The sequence below is a fragment of the Erinaceus europaeus genome, chromosome 18 (assembly GCF_950295315.1).
Source record: "Erinaceus europaeus chromosome 18, mEriEur2.1, whole genome shotgun sequence".
Taxonomy (NCBI): Eukaryota; Metazoa; Chordata; class Mammalia; order Eulipotyphla; family Erinaceidae; genus Erinaceus; species Erinaceus europaeus.
In genome coordinates this window covers 36,676,528-36,691,882 of record NC_080179.1, presented here as the reverse complement: position 1 = coordinate 36,691,882, position 15,355 = coordinate 36,676,528, and the positions used below count along the sequence as shown (strand labels likewise).

Below are 15,355 nucleotides of genomic sequence, written 5' to 3'. Positions count from 1 at the left end.
TCTTGGCTTTTCTGTAAAACTGAAATAAAGTCAGAAATCTCATATTTGGTGAAGTGGTATAAGCTCACCTCAGCACAAAGGAATAAAAGAACTTTTTGATTACATTTTAGCTTCTAGAAAGTTAGACCCTTCACTTTTTCATGTACTTTTGAGACCCACTGAAAGATGTGGCAAATGTCAAATGTCCCAGGAAAATACTTTTCATAGACTTGAAAAAAGGTTGAAGAGCTGTCCTTAATTGGCCATCATAAAAGAAATTATAGACATTTATCCTGCTGACATTATCTGGTGTGAATGGTCTAAGGAATATTAACACCCAAACAACTGGAAGGTGAAGTACACTTTCTTAATTAACCTTCAGTTATTGAGATCAGAAGGGCTGGTGTGGCTATGGAATATTGTTATTTTCACACTTTCTCCATTTATTTCATTACCAAATCTCTCTGTCTCTTGATTTTTAGGGATTTCTAGACTAAGGGTACTGGCAGTATAAGTAATAGTGCATGTCTTATTTTCATATGGAAATTAGGAAGTACAGTTCTTTTTTGAAAGTAGAGTAAGATGAAGCCTCAGCTTATCTCAGAAATAAACATATGTTATTATTATTTTTTAACCATAGCCCAGAGAGCATGGGACTTCTTGACCCAGCAACCAGTGATGGGCGAGTTATTTTCTTCTTACCTTGGGAAAAGATGACCATAGCTGGCACCACTGACACTCCAACTGATGTCACACACCATCCTATTCCTTCAGAAGAAGACATCAACTTCATTCTGAATGAAGTGCGTAACTACCTGAGTTGTGATGTTGAAGGTACAGTATGCATTCCTTGAAGCTTGGCCTCTTCATCATCTAGACTTACCTGGGTAACTACTGTTGTCTCTAGTCAGACTTCCTTTCACACCTTGCCTGTTCTTTTATGGGTTGACCACCTTTTCTAGATGAACGAGGAGCGAACCATCCCACTATGGGAAGAAGTTGAACCCCCCCCCCCCCTTTTCTTCATTCCACCTAAAACTCGAACACTCCTTAGATGGTAGTCTCTAGTGGCTGGATAGGAATATCACATATGAGTGTATGCTCATCAGCAGAAATCTGAGCTGTTTACATTGCCACTTAATTTCTAGAGCTTGGGAGGATCTGATTCACATGCAGAGTATCCATGGGAAATGATGAGAGAAAGACGAAGTAGATGTCTACAGAACTGTGCTTCTAACTTACTGGAGCACTGTTATGTGGATGGTAAAGTGCTGGTGGTGGATTTGACTAAGAAGGACACGTTGACCCTTTTCCTAGGCCTTCCTGGATATACTTTATTTTACTTTGGATATTGTGGCATTTTCACCAGTGAGAATATATATGAAAATGTTAAATATTTTTTTAATTTACCCCAAGAGAGAGGAGGAGGAGAGAGAGAGAGGGAAGGAGAGAGAGATTCCTAATATACCTACATGCAATCATGGGGATTGACCCTGGCCTTACTAAGCATTCAGTAGATCCATCCATCTACCACCTGAACTGTTAAATGGATAGTTTTTAATCCTGTCTAGTTCTAGGAGTTTCCTATATTAACATTTGGTGTTTATTTATCCTATTTGATAGGGCAGAAAGAAATTGAGAGGGAAGGGGGGTAGAGAAGGAGAGAGACAGCAACTCCTGCAATGCTATTTCCCTGCTTGTGAACTTTCCTCCTGCAAGTGGAGACCTGGGCCTTGAACCCAGGTCTTTATGCACTGTGATGTGTGCGCTCAACCAAGTGCACCACTACCATGCCCTAAATAAGATTTTAATATTTTTGAAAAACATCAGTTTATATCAGGAATTTTCTATAATCTTGGCTGAAGTAGAGAACATTCAAAGACAAGTTTTTTCATGATATTACATGGTAGCATCTGTAAAACCTTTTAAGGATTGAAACACCTGGTTCAGGTGCCTCTCCTAGTTGCATTGGCTGATCTGTTTATATTGCACTAGTTTTAGTTTCTTCTACTTTTAGTAACAGGTGTATTTTTAGGTTGGTAGGACCACTTTTAATATCTATAGTAACAGAACAAAAATATTAACATTATACAGTTGAGATCTGTGACAAGTACTTGTTTTCACACATGCACTCTGACTCTGTTACTTGGGGAATGGCCCTGCCCTTCTAACATCTGCATACAAATGCTTAGCATGCGTTATAATTACGATTCTAGCTTGATTTTGCTTTCCATTTTAAAGTCTAGACCAAGTTTTATCTAAGATTGAAGAATGGATCCAACCCCATTTTATATTTATCTTGGTATACATTTATTTAAAAGTAAGTTTATATCTAGGCCTGAACAGTAGGAAGTTTAGGCTTTTAGACCAAGAAATAAAATTAATTCAAGAACAGAGAACCCTGTGTTGACAGTTTCCAGATTTGTCAAGTTCAAATGCAATAACGATGAGAAAACTAACTGCCCACATGAGCTGAGAAGCTTTGTGTGTGGGTGGGAAATGGTGTAGATTCCAGAACTCTATGTCAGGGTGGGCATCGCCACGAGGGAAGTGAGCTCTGGGCCTTCACACTGGCTGGGTCTGAAACCCTTCATACTCACACAGACTCTAAACAGATGAGGCTCTTGGGTGAACTTGACTGGTCTATGCAGTTCTTTTCTGTTAACGAACGAGACCTAGGGTAATGAACTTGTTGTAATAGCTATGTGTTTTGGCAAAATGTTGAGTCGATGGCAGAGAAGAGGAGAGAGAGATAGATACTTGCAGACCTGCTTCACTGCTTGTGGGGAGTGTACCCTGCAGGTGGGGAGCTGGGGGCTTGAACCTTGTGCCATGTGTGCTTAACCCTCTGCTCATGCCACGTGCACTTAACCTGCTGCACTACTGCCCAGCCCCCAGTTTTTAATTCTTCTAATTGACTTAAAAACTTACATATTTTTGGAAAAAAGGCTTGATTTTGAAGAGTGGGGTATACCTATATTTTCTTCTTTTTTTAATTACTTTATTTGGCAGGGGAGGGAGGGATTATATAGGTTTACACTGCATGTCTATATTTTAATGTAAAGACATTCAAATTAGTATTTTTTTTTCTGATTTTTTTTTCCTACTATACTAATGAAATGTCAGGAAGAACTTAGCTTGGAGCATCTCTTAATTACTTGACTACATGCTGTTGCTAAATACATTTTAAATCTTTTCATTTGTCTATAATGGGCTATTCATACTTTTCTCATGTTGTGTGAAGATAGTCTAAGAATGCTGCTTACAAGAACAAGTTCTGCTCACATTATATCTCTAATTCCACATAGCCCTGTGAGGTCCCATTCTCACTAGACAGGTGAAGAAACTGAGTTTTAGTTACTTTGTATTTCATGCCTAGAGCTCACTTGGGTTGGAATATTTACATGAGGGCAACACATTGTTTCTCTGAATAATGAACAGTGCTGTGACAGGTATTTTCAAGTTTCCTGATGAACTATTATATCCTCTAGGGAGTAGATTAAGTCTCTGGATTTATCCTAGGAAATCAGTTAGATACCTTCAAAATGATAACGACTTGTGTTCTCTACTGACCTTCTTGGCAATGTTGAATTAAAGGAGTATCTTATCTCACAACTAATCTTTCGGCTTCACCAGTCTTCTCTAAAGATAAAAAAAAAAAAAAAGTTTGGTTTAGATGCCAGAATAATTGTTTTGAAATGTTTTATATTCATCAGAGTTTATTAAATGGAAAGATAAGTAAAATTCTGACAACAGTTTCTGAGCCTCCCCAAATGGTTATGTCCGAAAGGGAAAACAAAAAAAGCTTCAAATCTTAAACAGTTCATGCTGTTCACAGCAGTTAACACACTTCTGCAAAATGCATCGGAACAATTCTGAAAAACATTTTGTCCGTTGGGAATAAGAGTGTGTCTTCTTTTACAAAGTTTTCCATTCACAGGCTGGATATTCTAGATCACTTGTTTGTTCTTTTCTGAAATGGGTCATTGATAGTTGTGAAGAAGAAAAATGATCTTTTGAAAGGTGTATCATTAAGTCTGCTGTGTAGAGGTTAATCAGCAAAAAGCAGTGGAAAAACAAAGCCGTGACTTAACAGGATTGAGAGAGACAGAGCATTTGCTGAGTGCTTTCTCCACGTAGCTTCTGTGCCTCATTTCTCCAGCAACCTCTCTAGTTTGACGTAGATTTCCACATTTACAATTAGGGAGTGTTTATAGATGGCCTGCTATTCAATTAACAGCTGAGCTGGCCATATCAACTCACTGCAGACCTGCCTTTTCGCTGCCAGAGATTGTACCGGGGTTATCAATTTACACAGGCTTGGATGTCTTCCAGCTGTTTAATTATAGTGTCACATCCTTTGCTTTTTCTAGTTTCATTAGTTTATAAATGTAATACGATATCTTATTTCCATGATTAACACTTCATTTCAGCGGGTTCTACATACAGTTGAAAAGTATTAATTTATGACACTTTCTTCTGTATTTGTTTAGATATTTTCACATGAGTTTTATTGACTTTCTTAGAGTAGCAAACATGAGGAAGAACACCCTAGAACATATGCCTAAATAATGGATGAGAGGCAAAATCCATGCATTTAGTTCATGATTATTACTTCCTGTGTGCTTCCTTCCCTATGAATTTTTATGACAAATGCTTATCTTGCCAAGGTATTCAAAATAAAAGTAATAATTGCACTTTGAAACAATTACATAGCACTTAGGTCTTTCACCTGTTGTGGACATAGCCATTCAATTTCACTCTTTTATTTATTTCTTATTTATCATTATTTTTATTGCCACCAGGGCTATTGCTAGGGTTCTGTGCCAGCACTATGAACCCACCATGACCAGTGACCATTTTTCTTTTTTCTTCCTTTTATACTTGATAGGATGGAGAGAAATTGAGAGAGGGGGAAGAGTTAGAGAGAGGGAGTGAGGGAGAGAGTGAGAAAGAGAGAGAGAGAGAGAGACCTGCAGACCTGCTTCCCTGCTTGTGAAGGATCCCTGCTGCAGGTGGGGACCAAGGGCTCAAACCCAGGTCCTTCCACATGGCCATATGTGCGCTTAACCACACTGCCCCTCATCTTCATTTTATATTGTATTCTTTATATATATTAAATCTACAAAAATCTTAGTGGATGTAATAAAATAACTCTTAAAAATGACAGTAGGGAGGACCTTTCTGTTTTCACACTATCTGTTTGAAAACATGGCAGATACTTTATACCACCTGGAGATCCCTGTGCATCTTTAGCATCTGGGCTATTGGCACTTAAAACAGACTGTGTGACCTCTGGGTTAGTGACTTTAGTAGCTGGGGCTGAATGAGGATAGTTTTTGAACTTCAATAGTATTGCTGTTGCCTACTATTCAAAAAATTAAGTCCTTATTTATCTTGAAAGGCATATGCACAGGCCCTCTGCCACAAATATTTTTTATCTTTGATTTTTGTATCATCAGCTCTTGCTGTTTTATATCAGAAGCCCCGAGAATGTTTTAGCTTCTATGTGACTCTTTACCTGATGTACCATTTAGGATCCTGATAAACAACAGAACTGGCCATGCTGAGGGACTTCAAGCTAGTGGGAAGATGAAGCAGTAATGAAGCTTGTTTAGCTCTACTAGCAGCATGAGAACCAGAATAATCAAGATGGATTCTTGAGCTCTGAAGCAGGGAACCCTGACATTGTTTTCTCACATATCATAGGAGAGTTAAGTGCAGGGGTTTATTATCTATTCTTGGCCACAACATGAATGACAGAACCAATTTTAGGGTTAGAACTTGAGGGTAGGAACACTTAATTTAATGAGAATATATTTTACTTCTTTTAACTCATGAGATATGAGATAAGTAGAAAAGGGAGGTACTTTGAAATAATAAATGTGAAACACCATGAAAAGTTAGGTTGGGAGGCTGTGAAGATCATGCTCCTGGAATCATGTGTTTCTGAGAGCCAGGTCAGTACATATCTCACTGGCACAGTGCTCTACTGGAGATGTGGACAAGGTAATCATGCTAAAAACAAACAGTATGACTACTAGGACAAGTTTGAGATTTATTCATTTTTTATTTTATTTTTTATTATTTTTATTTATTTATTGGATAGAGACAGCCAGAAGTTGAGAGGGAAAGGAAGGTAGAGAGGGAGAGAGACAGAGAGACACCTGCAGTCCTGCTTCACCACTCCCAAAGCTTTCACCCTGCAGGTGGGGAACAGGGGCTCAAACCTGGGTCTTTGTGCGCTGTAACGTGTGCTCAACCAGGTGCACCACCACCCGGTCCCCCCTTATTTTATTTTGAGGGGATTTTACTTCAAAGTTGCCTCATGCAATAAATGGTATAGGCTGTGCATACTATGTGGCTATTTCAGCTTTGATTGAAAATGTGAAATCCAGCTCCTCAATCACATGAGCTCCATTTCAAGTGACGGCTGGCTGCAGGTTGTTCGCGGCCAGTGGAGAGTGCAGAGCATTTCCATCACTATGAGTGCTGTCCACAGACTGCAGGGGTGGAGCCTGAGAGGAAGGCATGGCTGATTTAATAGTGATGAAATCAGATTGTTTTTATTTGTATCTGGTAAAAGAAGAACCCCACATATCAGAATGTACATGGGTGATCGTTCATTGATTTGGCCATGTCTAAGGCACAGGCTGTCCATTCCCCCCGCCCTACTCCTTGGTGAGACATTTAAAATGTGATTATCCTTAAATATATAAGTTTAAATGAAGGTAATCTTAACATCCATCTGATATAATTTTTAGGTTAAACATCTGAATACTAAGATATTTAGTAAAAAAAAAAAAATCAAAGCTCCTAACACATGCATTTTTCATGATAATGTTTTTTTTTCTTTCTCCCCTTCCTTCTCTTCTCCCTCTTTTCCTCCCTCCTTTTCTTCTTTCCCACCTTCCTTCATCAGTTCCAAAAGTACAGATTAAATATTGCCTTTATAATGTTTTATTTAATGTTCTTCTGTGTTCCTATATGAATGAAAATTCAAAATTTTAACCTTGTCTATAATATATTTTTTCAGTTTATTAATCTAATAAAAGTAAAACCTTTGTCACAAAGATAATTATATATGCTTTAGATTACTCTAAAAAGTCTAATTTCCCATACAATAGTTAAAAAAAAAATCAGTCTGAAGATTTTTTTAAATTTAATTTAATTTATTTATTTATTCCCTTTTGTTGCCCTTATTGTTTTACTGTTGTAGTTATTATTGATGTTGTTGTTGTTGGATAGGACAGAGAGAAATGGAGAGAGGAGGGGAAGACAGAGAGGGGAAGAGAAAGACAGACACCTGCAGACCTTCTTCACCGCCTGTGAAGGGACTTGCCTGCATTTGGGGAGCCGGGGGCTCAAACCGGATCCTGACACCAGTCCTTGAGCTTAGCTCCACCTGCGCTTAACCCGCTGCGCTACAGCCCGACTCCCAGTCTGAAGATTTTTAAGAGTTGCAACCAAATCAGGAATCTCACAGATACACTGCTGACTTTGTGATGACCATAGTGATGTTTGAATTGGCTAAGTTTTTTTTTAATTTACTTATAAAATAAAAAAATAGAAAATATCAACAAAACCATAGGATAAGAGGAGTACAGTTCCACACATTTCCCACCACCAGAACTCTGTATCTCATCCTCTCCACTGGAAGCTTCCCTATTCTTAATCTCTCTGGGAGTATGGACCCAGAATCATTATGGGGTACAGAAGGTGGGAGTTCTGGCTTCTGTAATTGCTTCTCAGCTGAACATGGGTGTTGGCAGGTGGATCTATACCCCAGCCTGTTTTTCCCTAATGAGACAGGGCTGCAGAGAGATGGGGTCCAGGACACACTGTTGAGGTCATCTGTCTGGGGAAGTCAGGTTGTCATTATGGTAGCATCTGTAACTTGATGTCTGAAAAAGTATTAAGATATAAAGAAGAACAAATTGTCTAATAATCTTGAATCTAAAGGCAAGAATATAGCAAATGAGATTTGGGGTCTCTATTTTGGAAGAAGCTAGTAGGTCTATTTCAGGTACATTCCAAGGGGTCCATGACTTTCCTAATTTTTGCCTGAGTCTGCCAGCTAACATGCAGGTGTGCCAAAGGTATTGTCTGGGGAGATGGTGTCAGAGTTGGAAATAGGACCAGAAAGCTGGGTAAGGGAAGAAAGAATCTCCCAAAAGTATACTTTTGACTCAGAGAGCCATTTGAACTCTAATGAAACAGAGTGATCATTTCCTAGTTACGCTTTTTATAAAAAAGCATTTGCTCTTTGTGCTGAGATTTTAAAGCACCCTTGTTCAAATGTGTGAAGTGGAATTTAACCATGGAAGCCATCATAGTGACATGAGGCAGGATCCCTCTTGTGGAGACACCTGTAGTCTGGAAGGAGCAAGGCTGGAAGACTGGGGCTCTCCTTACCAGCTCACTGCACTTTTACTCCAGTTGCTCCAGTTTGCTTCTTGGTGTGGAGAGTGGTAAGCTAAGTCACTCCTGAAGCTGGTGTGGGCAAAGAAAAGTAAATTCTGGAAGTTCTGCTCTTTAGGTTTGTCTCTGTCCTCTGCTGGTAGACCAGATACACAGCTTCTTAGTCCTTTTTTTTTTTTTTTAACATCAGTAAGGGGTGCTTTGCAACAACTGATTCTATTATGAATATAATCAATTCATGATATAGAAGGGTATAAGAAATATGAACTTTTATATAAACAGGCTGGGGGTATGGATCCACTTGTCAATGCCAATGTCCAGCGGAGAAACAATTAAGGAAGCCAGAACCCCCACCTTCTACACCCCATAAAGAATTGTGGTCCATACCCCTAGAGGGGGAGAAATGTTAGGGGAAGATGACCAGGGGGCTCTGGATTCCAACTCCATCAGTACCCAGAGAAAGAAGAGGAAAAAGGGAGGTACATTTGGATGTAGTAATAGGTGTAGGTATGACTTGGAAGGGAAGAGACGATGGAATCTTAGGGGGGAAATGGGGCAAATGTATCTCTATACAGATAGTTGTAGAAATAATAGTCAACCCATATCTGCAACTGCTATAGCTGCCAGTGGAGGGATTGTAGATCCAGAGCTCTTGTGGTGGGAATGATATGGAGTTGTAGACTTGTTATCTTGTAATTTTGTAAATCAATATTAAAACACTAATAAAATTTTAAAAAGAACTGAGTTTTGATGCTGCTTCAGTGTCTACAAACTGTTTGCTTTGGACCAGTTGGTTAAAGCTTTCCAATCTGCTTTCTCATCCATGTGGTGAGAATGGTGATTCCTGCTGCTGTGGGGCTTTGTCAGATTAAATGGGACAAAATGTGTAGCCAAGTGCTACATTGAGGCTAGGCCCACTAGAAGTGCTCAGTAAGAGGCAGGTATTACTGAGGGGAGGAAATAGCCTGGCTATGGGTATACTTGCTTGGTCAGGACCCTTGCCTCCCTGAGAAGAGACAGCAAGATGCATCCTAGAACACTTTTAACAAGACACAAGTCTGCTGGATTTTGTTTTGTTTTTGCTTTATATTGTTCTTTTAAAAAATCTTTTATTTAGAGACAAAAAAAATTAGAGAGGCCGAGAGAATGAGAGGTGAGAGGCACCTGCAGACTTGCTTCACCACTCGTGAAACTTTCCCCCTTGCAGGTGGGGACTGGGGGCTTGAACCTGCATCCTTCTACCTGGCAACATGTGTGCTTAGCCAGGTGCACTGCTGCATGCCACCCCCTTTTTTTCTAACTACTTTAGATCATCCAGTGGAGGGTTCTTACTGTTTCTTAGTACCACTGCCAGAGGTTTTCAAGTTCTTTGCTTTTTATCTTTGCCATAAAGATAAGTCTTTATCTTTGTAATAAAATCCCGCTTTTGAGTTTTATTTTTTTTTTATTTTTGTGTGTCCTCTCATTTCTTTAGGAAGTTTTTCTCCAATTAGCAGGTCAAATACTTTATCATGCATGTGGCAGGGGCCATATTTGAGCCCCTGAATCCCACAGAGCAAACTTCAGTGACATGGTGTCTCTTTCTCTGTCCCTCTCTCTCTGTTGAGCCATGGGACTGAGGAGGTATCCTGGAATGGTAATGCCCTGGACATAATGACAACCAAAGAAGCTTTTCTTCCATCTCAAAGTGCACACTCTTATATTCCTTTTGCTGAACTCTGCTGTGTAAAAAGTAGTTGGTAGTTGTCTTTAGATATTTTTGAATGATTCTGTTAACCTGTGGCTTTGGCCCTCCCAGTGAGAAGAGGGGATGTCCTGGCAGCTTGGAGTGGTATTCGCCCCCTGGTGATTGACCCCAAGTCTGCAGATACTCAGTCTATCTCCCGGAACCACGTTGTAGACATCAGTGACAGTGGCCTCATCACCATTGCAGGTATGGGATTCCATTCTGTGGCTTGACGTGGGATTCCATTCTGTGACTTGACATGGGATTCCATTTTGTGGCTTGACATGGGATTCCATTCTGACTTGACGTGGGATTCCATTCTGTGACTTGATGTGGGTTAAGTGGGTTAAGTGTTCTGTATCTTGACATGAGGTGCCGTTCTGTGATTTAACATGGATACTGTTCAGTGATTTGGCTGTGCTTTAGGCAGAAGTGACTTCAATTAGAATACTGGAATTTCACTTTTATTGACCAGGCCTCCCCTCCCTCCTCACATTTTTAATCACTCGAGTGAAATCAGAGGCATTTATAACAAATATAAATATGATTTATATTTGTTATAAATGACAGGTGCTTTTTCTTATCAACAAGTTCATAAATGCTAATTATAAGACCAGCTAGGGGTGCTGACTGAATGGCTTATTCTTTATTTTGTAGGTGGAAAGTGGACAACCTATCGATCTATGGCAGAAGACACCATAAATGCAGCTGTCAAGGCTCATAATTTGAAAGCAGGACCAAGTCGAACAGTTGGGCTTTTCCTTCAAGGAGGTAAAGATTGGAGCCCCACACTCTACATCCGGCTGGTGCAGGATTATGGACTTGAAAGTGAGGTGAGTGTAATTGCCATCGCCTTTCACTTTTGACCAGATTTCTTTGATACCAAGGACAGAATTGGTCACCATGTGACATTGCTGATTTAGAACTTCTTTTTGTTTGGCTGGTTTAGTGCACATATTACAGTGCACAAAGACGGGTTTGAGCTTTGCAAGTGGTAAAGCAGTGTTGGAGGTGTCTCTCTTGTCACTCCCTGCCCTCTTAATTCCTGGCTTACTCTATCCAATAAATTAAATAAAGATAATAATAAAAAGTAAATAAAATGGAATTGCCTTTTGTTGTGTTCATAACTGTCTTTGTTGTGGATATGAACTTAGAGGAAAAAGATGATCCTGATTTCCCCAAGCTGCATAAAAAGGAATGCGCATTCTGTTTTTCATTTTTAAAATCTGAGGTGTGAAAGACTATACCCAGTAAACAAGACATCCAAAAGTCTATCTCAAGTATACAGATTATTTTTCAGAAGTAAAGATGAGACCAGAATAAAACTGACACTTCATCAGTCACTGATACAGTGATATATGTGTAGCAGACTCAGTGCTGAGCTAAGCATTTGCAGCCAAGTGACTTCCTCACAGACAAGTGAAAGTTAATGCTGTCCTACAACTGTTAGTCCCTGACTGTAGAAAACTGACACAGAATACACACAGGCAGCCCGAGTGATGGCTCAGTGGATAAAGTGGTGGACCCTCAAGCATGAGGTTATGAGTTCAGTCTCTGGCATCACATATGCCAGAGGGATGCTCTGATTCCTCTCTCTCTCTCTCTCTCATTAATAATAGTTATTTTTCTTCTTTATTATTTTTTTTATATTATCTTCATTGGATAGGGACAGCTAGAAATTGAGAGAAAGGGAGAAATAGGGAGACAGAGAGACACCTGTAGCCCTGCTTCACTACTCACGAAGCCCACCCCCTGCAGGTGGGGACTGAGGACTTGCACTCAGGTCCTTGCATATTATAACATGTGCACTAAGCCAGGTGCACCACCATATGGCCTCATGCATATTTATTATTGAATAGAGGCAGACAGAACTGCTTGAGAGGGTGAGGCGAGATATAGAGGAAGAGACAGAGAGATACCTGTTGCCCTGCTTCACCACTCGTGAACCTTTTCCCCTGCAGGTGGGGACCAAGGGCTTGGACCCGGGTTCTTGCACATTGTAATGTGAGCACTCAGCCAGGTGCACCACCACCCACCCTCATTATTTTTCTTTCTTAAGCACGTTTGTATTTTGTTTTGTAGTTAGAAGTCATAGTTGTTCAAACTTCCTGTCTGGTGCAATTTGTTTTCCTAGGTGGCACAACATCTGGCTACCACCTACGGTGACAAGGCTTTTGAGGTGGCCAAGATGGCCAGTGTGACTGGGAAACGGTGGCCTATTGTCGGAGTGCGCCTGGTGTCAGAATTCCCATACATTGAAGCAGAGGTATGTGAGTGGCTCGCAGGAATATCCTGTCTGCAATGTGTTAGTTTCTCATCTTCCTTGCATGTTGTATCTAATCAGATTTTAATGAAATTACATCAGCTGAAACGTGATGTGTGTATAGGCCCACTCCATAGATACTTTCATGTGCAAAGTATAATTCAGAAATATTGTGTGATACATGATAGAAACAGAAAATAGGGATTTTTCCCCCTCTTCCACTGAGCTATCCAAGTCATGTAAATTTAGGATTGCCCTGTTTGTGAACTTGTAGTTTTTCTTGTAATTCCACTTATGTGCTGCCTGGTGACACATCTTGATTTGATACCTTTCAACATTTGAATTCAGCCCCTGTCTCCCCATCTGTGGCGGGGAAGCTTCATAGACAGTGAAGCAGGTCTGCAGGTGTCTATCTCTGTCCCTCTACCTCCCCATCTCCCTCAATTTCTCTCTGTCCTGTCCAATGAGATGACAGAGATGGCCACCAGGAGTGGTGGGTTCATAGTGCTAGTACCGAGCCCCAGTAATAACCCTGGAGGCAAAAAAAAATGAATTCAAGGTCTCACCTTGTGTAAAACTAGAAGGTATGCATTATATTTATTATTAATTAACTTTGTCATGCAACCTGGTACCCAGTAAGTATCTTCTTGTTGACTGCATGCAAGACTTCTGTTCTCTGATTTCTCTGAGACAGAAAACTTTGGACAGTCTTGAGCTAGGTAGTATACCTTCTAGGTGTTTATTCATAGCTATACAAGTGCACATCTCTATTCTGTATACACACAGACCAGTGATCATCATGGGTGGCAGGTGAGAAGTGTTGTGCCAGATTCTGTTCAAAGAGAGGCATTAACTCTTGTTCGGTTTATTCCACTTTCAAACCTCTCTCGATGGGCAAGTGAGGATCTGGTACCATGTCACCATTTGTTTCTAGTGCCCTAGAGAAAATGGGCTGTGGAGAAAAGGATGTCATTCCTAAACAGCAGTTGTTCGAAGTGAAGCTTTATTTCTTCTTCTTCTTCTTTTTTTTTTTAATAGAAAGGTCTTTACTTTTTAAAGGTCTAAACTAATAGATTTTCTTTGATTCAAAACTAGGTGAAATATGGGATTAAGGAGTATGCCTGCACTGCCGTGGACATGATCTCACGCAGGACACGCCTGGCATTTCTGAACGTCCAGGCTGCAGAAGAGGCCCTGCCCAGGATTGTTGAGCTGATGGGCAGAGAGCTGAACTGGGACAGCCACAGGAAGGAGGTATCTCACAGCATGCTGACACCATGCTCCATATGGGCAGGCACCTAATGTCTGCATTTTAGTAGAGGCAGGCTTTTTTTTTTTTTATATCAGTGATTTAATAATGATGAGCAAGATTGTAAGATCACAGGGGTACAATTCCACTCAGTTCCCACCACCAGAGTTCTGTGTCCCATCCCCTCCATTGGAAGCTTCCCTGTTCTTTATCCGTCTGGGAGCATGGACCCAAATTTGTTATGGAGAGCAGAAGGAAGGATTTCTGGCTTCTGTAATTGCTTCTCCACTGGACATGGGTGTTCATAGGTGGATCCATACCCCTAGCCTGTTTCTGTCTTTCCCTAGTGGGACAGGGCTCTGGGGAAGTGGGGTTCCAGGAAGCAGACTGGGTTTTAATGTAGATTTTAATTGCTTTCCAGTTTCTTCTCCCCACCCCCTTTGTGACTACTCCCTACCCCCCCCCCAAACCTCTCAACATTGTTGTCTTGGGAAACTAGAAAGATAATATTGTACCCAAATTTAGTTATTTCTAGAATTTTTTTTTTTAATTTAAAAAATGCTCTAAAATGTGTGGCCATAGTTCTTGACAAAGCAAGACAAGAGTGAATGTGGGTCGGACTTTTTTATGGCATTCACTGAAGACATTCTTGGAATGTGTTTAACAGTGAAATACAGACTCCTATAGATTTTCCTCTGATGGGAAATTGTGGCTTTACTGCCCAGCCACCAGGTACTTACTGATTTATGTCCCTTGAGATTTTTATACTTATAGCCAGATTCATTTTTTTAAAGCAGTGATGCTCAGACTCTCATATCTATATCTATATCTATCTATCTATCTATATCTATCTATCTATCTATCTATCTATCTATATATATATATATATCTTGGCTGCTTGTAATATACGGTGATCTTCATGCTATTTAATTAAATCACAGCTGTAATATACGGGGGGATTTTCATACTTTCATTCTAAAGCTTCTCTCATTATCACTGGCTTAACTCCCTCGTCATCTTTCTGGGGTCTGTCTTGTCTGTGCTGTTCTGTTGCCACTTGGGTTTCCTAGGACTGGTCATGGCCCAGCTAGTGCCATGTTGCTCAGAACTCTTGATGACCTCAGTCTTTCTCTCAGCCAGTCAGTGGTGTTGACACACTTGACTGGATACAGGTGATGCTGATTTTCTGCATCAGTTCTCAGGGTCACTGTCTGTCTGAGTGCATTGACACTAGCTACCACAGAATACTACAGGCTGGGTGGCTCATCCCAGACCTTTTTTTCCAACTCTGGAGGCTAGAAGACTGAATTAAGGTTGCTTGCATGGTTGGGTTCTGATGAGAGCCTTCTGCCCATCCTGTAAATAGCTGCTTTACCATACCATTAATAGTTACTTCAGCTTTTGGTTGTTTGGTCTTAACTCTTATACCGTAATAAGATTATTGATAGCACCCCTTCTTTCTACCTTTCTCTCTCTTCCCTCTACCTCTTGGATAAAAACAGAGAGAGGTGAGATGGAAGGAGGAGGAGGGAGAGAGAGGGGGTTGAGAGAGAGAGAGAGAGACCTGTAGCACTACCTCATTGCTTGTGAAGCTTTCCCCTCTGCAGGTGGGGGCTCAAGTCCTTGTGCACTGTAATGTGTGCACTCAGCCAGGTGTACCACCACCTGTCCAGATTATGGAAGATGTCACTCTGGAACTCAGAAGAAGCACTATAGT

General features: G+C 40.5%; 1 protein-coding gene across 5 annotated transcripts in view; it reads left to right on the top strand.

The window, feature by feature from the left end:
- Nucleotides 1–15,355, top strand: part of GPD2 (glycerol-3-phosphate dehydrogenase 2) — a 156,288-nt gene that overhangs the window by 125,694 nt on the left and 15,239 nt on the right. For all 5 annotated transcript variants that reach the window (XM_060177915.1, XM_060177916.1, XM_007524302.3 and 2 more), the window contains 5 exons: nucleotides 620–813; nucleotides 10,199–10,333; nucleotides 10,784–10,959; nucleotides 12,261–12,392; nucleotides 13,485–13,643. In XM_060177915.1, the coding sequence (XP_060033898.1) occupies nucleotides 620–813; nucleotides 10,199–10,333; nucleotides 10,784–10,959; nucleotides 12,261–12,392; nucleotides 13,485–13,643 (796 nt within the window). The remainder of the gene's footprint in view (nucleotides 1–619; nucleotides 814–10,198; nucleotides 10,334–10,783; nucleotides 10,960–12,260; nucleotides 12,393–13,484; nucleotides 13,644–15,355) is intronic.